The 8,530-nt window shown below is 50.2% G+C and overlaps 2 protein-coding genes across 2 annotated transcripts in view; both read left to right on the forward strand.

Moving 5' to 3' along the window:
• NWD1 (NACHT and WD repeat domain containing 1) overlaps positions 1–3,612 on the forward strand; it is a 63,779-nt gene extending 60,167 nt beyond the window's left edge. The window contains exon 20 of the mRNA XM_029917846.1: positions 1,407–3,612. Within this exon, the coding sequence (XP_029773706.1) occupies positions 1,407–1,708 (302 nt within the window). The 3' untranslated portion in view covers positions 1,709–3,612. The remainder of the gene's footprint in view (positions 1–1,406) is intronic.
• A 3,917-nt stretch (positions 3,613–7,529) lies between these two features.
• Positions 7,530–8,530, forward strand: part of SIN3B (SIN3 transcription regulator family member B) — a 38,950-nt gene continuing 37,949 nt past the window's right edge. The window contains exon 1 of the mRNA XM_029917847.1: positions 7,530–7,535. Within this exon, the coding sequence (XP_029773707.1) occupies positions 7,530–7,535 (6 nt within the window). The remainder of the gene's footprint in view (positions 7,536–8,530) is intronic.

Genomic DNA, 8,530 nt, shown 5'->3' on the forward strand with positions numbered 1-8,530 from the left:
GCCCTGGTCTCCCCTAGCTGGGTCCCTCTGCTTAGAGAGGTATCTGCAGGTCACGAGGACAGGCCCCCAGCCCTGAGCTACGCCTCCTCTTCTAGACCCAAGCTCTGGGTACCTGGAACATCCCCCCCTCCTGGGATGGCGCCCTCTTTGGGGCCTGGGCAGCCCTCGTCTCCAGGTCCATCCTTCTGAGGGCAGACTGGGCCCCTCGTGAGAGCACCCGAGACTTGCGGGGTGGCCGTGGGGTGATGAGCATGGAGTCTGGGTGCATGAGCTGGGAAGGCGGTTCACATGCGTGAGGCCCCCAGGAGTGTAGGATGCAGCTGAGTGTGGGAGGAGAGCGGTCAAGCCACACAGAGCTGGGGACTGGCTCTCGCACACCGTCACACGCCAGCCTAGACCCGAGGAGCCTGCGAATTCTCAACACAGCATGACCTTCCAGGTGATTCCGAAGGGACAGCCACCAACGCAGGAGGACAGAGCGTGTTTCATTGAATAGTTTATTGTCCAGATTCCCAACACGTGCATATTATGTCTTCTAGGACGTGGGTCCTGATTCATTCTCTTGCCCCAGGCCACATAAATGACAGGGGCAGCTTGCTTAAGACCAACCACTCTGAAAACCTCACATCTCTTGGTCCGGTCAGTATTCCCAGAAATACATATTAATGAGAGTTAACATTTCTCATGTACTGTTACCAGGCCATTTAATGCTCTTGAAAGCTACCTCCTTCTACAGGGCAAAACTTGAGGCTCTGAGAGATGAAGTGACTTGCCCAAGGTCACACAGTGAGGCTGGTCTGCCTGATCCCCGTGGTCACCTTTGTCGCCCTCTACAGAATCTTCTATAGGGAAAGGAACCCTCGTGACCCTGGGCAGGGCATACGTGGCGTTGCTACCCCCATGTAGCAAGTGAAGGTCAGGGAGGTTAAGAGATTCGTCCAAGGTCACAAATGGAATACATTGTAGTTGAATACATTGCAATCCAGTGTAGTGTAGTTTAATCCTTGCTGGCAAAGGTGCCTGCTTTGACCCGTGAGGTCTGCGGACTGTGAAGTGCCCTGGGCAGGTTCACCGCCTCTCTATCTCCTCCTCCTCCGAGAAGAGTATTTTCTGGGCTCACTCTGGGCTGAAACAGACACTAAAGCTCCTGACACACTTGCCATCTTGGAATCGTAGAACTCTCCTCAGCCCGCGGGTTCACGTATCATCCCCATATCACTGCTGAGGCAAGGAGGGACCCCCGAGTAGCAGGAGGGACCCCCGAGAGTTTAGACGCTGTCGTGCCTCAGCTAGTAAGAGGCATAGCAAGGACGTGACCCGTGCGCCAACTCTCAAATGTGTGGGATTGGATCTCTGTGGCCCCCCACGGTCTCATGTGTGCCCTGCTGTCCCCTCCCCCCATAAAGGCACCCTGCTGGCTGTCCAGTTTGTCCACGCCGTGGTGAACAGAATCATCCCAACCTCCAATGGCTTCATCGCCCCCACGAGACATGGCTATCTCATCCGCGAGCGGTTCCAGTGCCCTTCGTCAAGGGCCTCGCAGCAGGACCCTCTCAAGAATTTCAAGAGGGCCGTGTGGAAGGTCAAATCCAGGCAGAGAGAAGAACTGGCAGCTGCCACAGGAGCCCTCCAGGACTCGAGATCTGCAAGCGCCCAGGGAAGGGAGTGCAAATTGAACAAACGCTCACAAGTCTGCCTGCTGGTGTAGAACACGCCCCAGCCCACCCCACGCCCGCCATGGGGGCCTCGGACTCCAGCGACTCAGCCCCCATCCAGCCTGGCTGAAGCAAAGAGAGTGTATGTGTTGATGTACATCGGGATCCAAAGCCTCGGATGATATGACTCAGACCCTGTTTCTCACCATCTTTCCGCTCCTCGCTCCTCCTTGTTGGCTGCGTTCCAAGACCTGCCACCCCCGGGTTAGCAACACGACGGCCAAGTTCAGCAGAAAAGAGGCCTTCCCTTTGCCAGCAGTCTGAACCAAAGCGCTGGCCCCGATTCGATTGGGCTCATGCACCCGGCTCTGAGAGAATGCGGCGCTGTGACTGGCCGGCCTGTCAGTGTCCGCTGGGGGCTGAGGATGAAGTCAATACCGCCCAACCGTGTAGCCCGAGTGTGGGAGGATCTATGCCCAGGTATGGCACAGGGCAAAGGGAGGATGGACGGATGTAAGACTCACCAAACCACAGAGCTTTATAATGAACTTACACAGCATCAGGTGCTATTGTCTGGTCCTTACCACAGCCCACACTTCAGGGAGGGTAGGAGTTTCTGCATCCATTTCATGGACAAGGAGACTGAGCCTTGGCAGGTAGCTGTGATTTACTTAAGTTCACAAGCCTGGGGTGCAGGGCCTCTGAGAGAAGAGAGCCGGGAGCTTTCTCGTCTGAGTCCTATTGGACCACCTCGCTCCAACTTTAGTCTCCAAAGCGTGACCATCTGTACCACAGGTGACGCACTCAAATGCCCACAGAGGCCAGTGGAAAATCTAGATGATCGCCAGGCACCCAGGGGAGCAGCAGAGCGTGATGGAGACCATGGGGACGGGAGGAGGACATGTGCTCTGCCCCGGGCGGGCATGGGCACCCAGACTCTACCCCAGAATGGCCGTGGGGAACGCTGCTCGTTGGTGCCAGCTTCCTGTTTCTCTAAACAAAGCCAGAAACCCAGATTCTCATGTCAAATGCTTCCCCTTCTTAAAAGTTGGCGATTGGCTCAAATTCACCTCTCCAGGCACATTTACCCTGTGTGTCTCTAGTTCAGGAGCTGACTTCATGACTCAAGCCGGCATGAGATCAACACACTTGCTATCCAGTTCTTGCATCCTGACTCCTGGCTCACAAACTTCGAGGATAAAGATGTTCTTTTATCTTAAAAACTGGAGCTCTTGGCACTGGAGGGGAAAAAGCTGCTGACATCTCTTCCTGAGCTTTTGGACACATCTCTTCCCCTTGCAAGTTCAACAGATGAACTGTTTTCTGTTCTGCTAAAATGGATCTTTCTTCTTTGCCCACAGCCTTCTGAGAGCCCCGCTTGCTTCTGGGGCTTTTGCTATAAAGATAGCAAAGTCCGAACCTTGAAGGTCCTACGTGTGCTGTTCCCTCTCCTCTCTGTCGGATTCCAGATAGTTTCAGAACGAGCAACATCAGAAACAGAGGCTTTTCAGTTAGGTGCGACCCTATCGACTTTCTTATTCAGTAATTTCCCAAACTAGGGTTCCGAGGAGAGCTTTGGCATTTCTGGTGATACTCGTATCAAATCCCGTTTTTAAAAAATATTTTAAACTGTAATTTAAAAATGCCTGTTCGGCTGGGTTAGGAAGCAGGTTTTAAGGATGCGGAGATAACTAACTAAGGATTCTCCTGAAGATTTTGAGGGGAGCCCTTGAAGAAAACAGCGACTCATTGCCACCTTACTTCTCTGTGAATCAGAGCTTTTACCCAATGCAGAAATAATAACGTGGATGTTGTGACAGAGTTATGATTTCAGCTAAAACGTAGGGTTTCAAATGTGTGTGCATCTCAACAGCCTCAGTGAGAATCCATTGTTTTTACGTAAATACTAATTTGAACAGAAATTTTACTAATAAAACGCTACTCTGAATTGTTGTAATATTGGAGTTTTTGCAGTGAACTTTCATTTGAGGGTCTAGTTACTATGAATGTTTGACAAGCCTCATGCTTTTTTTTTTTTTTAATGTTTATGTTTGAGAGAGAGAGAACAAGCAGGGGAGGGGCAGAGACAGAGGGAGACACAGTATCCAAAAGCAGTCTTCAGGCTCTGAGCTGTCAGCACAGAGCCCGATGTGGGGCTCGAACTCACAGAACATGAGATCATGACCTGAGCCAGAGTCAGGTGCTTAACAGACTAAGCCCCCAGGTGCCCCATCATCTGACTCTTGATTTCAGCTCAGGTCATGGTCTCATGGTCTCATGGTGCATGGTCTCAAGCCCCTTGATGGCCTCCACACTGACAGTGAAGACTTTGCTCGGGATTTTCTCTCTACCCCTCCTCTGCACTCTCTCTCGAAATAAATAAATACACTTTAAAAAATTAAAAAAGAAACACTGACCTAAAATAGAGCCACTTGTGCTAAGCCCCCACATCAGCAAACCAAGACTTAATACCTAATTTAATAGCACTTTTAGCCCCTCCCAGGACTATAATCTTAACCAGTAGGTTTGGAATTTCCTGGCCGGCATTGATGAGGTAATTCACCTGATAGATTCCCTCCATCCCCCAAAGAAAGATAAGATTATCTGTTTTCTCTTGCCTCCTCTGTCTATAAAATCCTTCGTTTTTAAAATTTTTTTACAGCTCCTCAGAGCTCCTTTCTGTTTGCTAGACGGGATACCACCCAATTCATGAATCATCGAATAAAGTCAATTTGGTCTTTAAATTTAAATTTAATCAGTTGGATTTTTGTGTTTTTAACGCATCGTAATCATAAGGTAAGCATTTTTGGCAAGACTACTTCGTAAAGTATTAGTTATATGTTGCTGCCTAAGAGAGCACCACAAACTTGGCAGCTGTAAATAACAGCCACGTGTGATCCCCATCATTTCTGTGGGTTATGAATCCAGCCTCATTCGTTCACCAGAATCAGCTGGGCTGGCATCTCATTGAGTGGCTCACAGCTCTCCATGCCCATTCAGGTTGTTGGCAGAATTAAGCTCCTCAACGTAGGACTGTGGGCCTCTGCTCCTAGAGGCCACCTCTGTCCGTAGGCATTCACGACATACCTGGGTCCTCTTTCAACACTGACAGGATAGTATCTTTCTACTGTTTCAAGGCTCTGACCTCCAGATTGTCCTCTAAAGGTTGCTCCTGATTAGGTCAGACGCACCCAGAATGTTCTCCCTTCTCACGGACTCAAAATCAACTCAAGGGGACCTTAAACACACCTGCAAAATCCCTTCACCTTTGCCATGTGGTCTGACCTAGTTGCAGAAGTGACATCCTTTATCCTCACAGGTCCTGCTCACACTCCAGGATGGAAGACGTATCGGGTGAGAATCTCCAGTCCCGGTTTAGAATTCTGCCCCAATGTGTGATTCTGGACTTTAGAGGTTTTGGTCATAGAGTTTGCCATCTGGAGGGGCTTAGATTTGTTCAAAATAGTTATCTTTTGATCTTGTCTTTTTAACCTTGCCAAAATATCGTTCAAAGAAAGACCTACCTATGAATCTTACCATAAGTGCTACTAGGTTTGTGAAATGGTAAGGAAATTAGTGTTGGTCTAGTGAAACTGTCAACGTTGAGTTTTCATTTAATTTGTATAGATGAGAACGGCAAAGAAACTTAGCACTTTTTTTTAAATGTTTATTTATATTGAGAGAGAGAGGAGAGAGACAGAGAGAGGATGAGTGGAGGAGGACCAGAGAGAGAGAGGGAGACATAGAATCCAAAGCAGGCTGTCAGCACAGAGCCCGATGCGGGGTTGAACCCACGTGGTGTGAGATCATGACCTGAGCCAAAGTTGGAGGCTTAACTGACTGAGTCACCCAGGCGTCCCAGAACTTAGCATTTTTCACACTTTATAAAAACAGGAACGAAAGAGGTCTGTGGACAGAAGATGTCTCGTGCGTGCCCGCACCAACACCCAAGGTGGAATTGACTTGCGGTTTCCTGTTCTCCGAGTGAGTGAGGGCTTCCTCAGGGAGATCTGTAAAAAGAATGGAAAACTAAAAGTGATCCTTGAAATATGAATAGACTCACACTCCTTGGAGGCAGGGAGGCATGGACTAAGGACCCTGCGGTGTGTCAAAAGCCCACACATGCAGTTGGTCCTCTAGGACTGTGACTATAATAGGTTGCCAGGAGGCGTAGGTGTGAAAATGACTATCCAGACATTCCGTAGCCTCAAAGGGTTCAGGCCCTCTTAGCCGATGTTCATGCAGGAATGCGCTGAAACGGAGCTAAATCCCTTTCTGGGCTGGGAGCCATGAATCCTGGAGGTTTTCTTCCTCCTCCTCCCCGCCGCCCTCCCACACCTACCAGGCAACACATTCTCTCTGCCTCACCTCTGAATGTTGCTTCCTTCCACCCGCTTCCTTCCACCTCCATGGCTCCTCTCCTGGTCTAAGCCACCAACCTCCTTTGCCTCCCTGCACCCTCCCTGGCTTCCCTCCCATCGCTTCCCTGCAGAGCAGCCAGGGCATTCGCTTCCAAATTCAAAGCCGCTCAAGCACCAGCTTGCATAAAATCCATACGGGATTTATACTGCGCTAAATGCCAAGACCAAGATTTGTAACTCACCCGGTGAGGATGAGTGCTCTGCCTCTTCTGGCTGTGCCACGCTTATCCTGCATCTCCCTGCCCCCACCACCACCCCCTGACTCCTCTGCACTCCCACAACACCAGTGTCTCTCTTTCTAAGTTCAAACCCACCACATTCCTTCCCACCGAGGGGCCCTTACACAGTGGTCCCTTTTGACTTTCATGGTGAATGCCCACACACCCATTAGAACTCTGCTGGAGTGGCACCTCCTCCAGGAAGCCTTCCTCATTTCCGGCTAGACTGGTTTGAATCCCCCAGTGTGGCAAGTAGTATTTTCCAAAAATGGTCACGGCAATATTTCCCGTCCCCTGGCCACTGCCCAGGTTCTGGAGTCTGTTTGCCCTCCTTCTGAATTTGGGGGGGACGTTGCAACGGCTACAATGGAAAAGGTTCTGCGTGACTTCTGAGGCTGGATCAAAAAAGGTGAAACGGCTTCCGCCCGGCTTGCTCGCTCCTCTCAGGACAATTATTCTTAGTTAGAACCCAGCTGCCGTGATGCTCAGGGTGCACGTCGACACTGCAGGTAGGCGCTCCTGGCAACAGCCGTGGCACTGGTCTCCACCTACAGCCAGTGGCAACTGACAGACCGAATCAGATTCCAGCCAGCCTTCCAACTTCTCAGCCTACACCTGGGAGCCAGCAGGAGCTTTCCTGCCAAGCTGCCCGCCTTGCAGATTGCAGGGCAAATAAATGTGGTCATTTCAATCCTCTAAACCTTGGGGTGGTTTGTGACACAGCAGCAGTAACTGAAGCATAGTAACTGTTATACTTGTATCTTCTCTTTAAAGTATGTGTGACAGTTCAAACTATATTTGTGTGTGTGATTATTTGATTCCCATCTTTCCGGAAAGACTGAAACCTCTATGAAGGCAAAAGCCTTCCGGTTTTGGTCACCATTCTAATCTTGACATGGAGCCGAGTAAATGATGTGCTTACTGCCGACGTACTCTTGGCTTTCTTGCGCTTTCCCGCATATAAAAAAAGAGATGCCATTTGGTCATTGACTGAATGTTCATTCATTTGATTTGAATGTTAGGTCGTGTTTTGAAGGGTGCATAGGTGTTTTCTGGGTAATGAAGAGAGAGAACAGGGCTTCTGACCAGGGAAATGCCGTGTGCTGATGCATAGGACCAGGAAGCGGCCAGGCTGGGCTGGCATTGACAAGAGGTTCTGCACAGGGAGAGGATGGGTAGAAAATTCTGCAAGAAAAGGTTTGTAAGGGCCACGTTCTTACTGGCCTCAATACAGCATGTCGGTGCATACATTCCAGCTCACAAGAAATAGGACGACCTTGGGGGTTTGGAAACCGCTGTGGAATGATCCCAGTTCTGAGAGCACCAGGGCTAGGAAAACTGGTTTAGAGTCTCCTGAACTGGGGGCACCTGGGTGACTCAGTCCGTTAAGCTTCTGACTTCCGCTCAGGTCATGATCTCATGGTTGAGCTCAAGCCCTGAGTCTGGCTCTGTGCTAAAGGGCTCAGAACCTTGAGCCTGCTTTGGATTCTGTCTCCCCCGTCTCTGCCCCTCCCCTACTCACACTGTCGGTCTCTCAGAAAAAAAAAAAAAAAAAGAAAAAAAAAGAGGCTCTTGAACTGGTTCACTGGATAAATGACGGAATCAGGACTAGGGAAGTGAGGAGAGAAGTGGAACTAATAACCATTCAGCAAAAATGCACTTCGCAAGGCCTCCTGTGGTGCTGTGTGCCCTTGCCCCATTGTCACATCAACCCTATAGATCTGGGGTCCACAAATAGTTTTCAGTAAATATATCAGGCCCTGCACATCTTAGGATCTGTCACAGCTGCTCACCCTGCTGTCGAGTGCAAAAGTAGCCACAGATGATAGGTACACGAACGGGTGTGCTCGTGTTCCAGTAAAATGTTAATTTACAAACACTGAAATTTTAGCTAAAGAAATTTCACGTGCCACGAAATAATCTCTTTGGAACTGTTTCCAACTTTAAAAAATGTAAAACTCCCTCTGGGTTTGCTTGCGGAGCCGGACAAAAACAAGCGCACGTCTCTATGTGCTCGCTCCAGCTATATAAGGAATTGGTTAGCGTTTCAATTTTGCTTAAGATCCCGGAGCAAGTCCCTCAAGGGGCCACGCCCCTCGCGACCTCACCAAGCCCCGCCCCTCCGGGAGGAGCCCGCGCATGCGCGGCCGCCCCTCGGGCGGGGGCGGGGCGGGCCGCGGCTCCGACTTCCAACATGGCGCACGCTGGCGGCGGCGGCAGCGGCGGCGGCGGCCCC

Source organism: Suricata suricatta, chromosome 12 (genome assembly GCF_006229205.1).
Source record: "Suricata suricatta isolate VVHF042 chromosome 12, meerkat_22Aug2017_6uvM2_HiC, whole genome shotgun sequence".
In the NCBI taxonomy this organism is placed as follows: Eukaryota; Metazoa; Chordata; class Mammalia; order Carnivora; family Herpestidae; genus Suricata; species Suricata suricatta.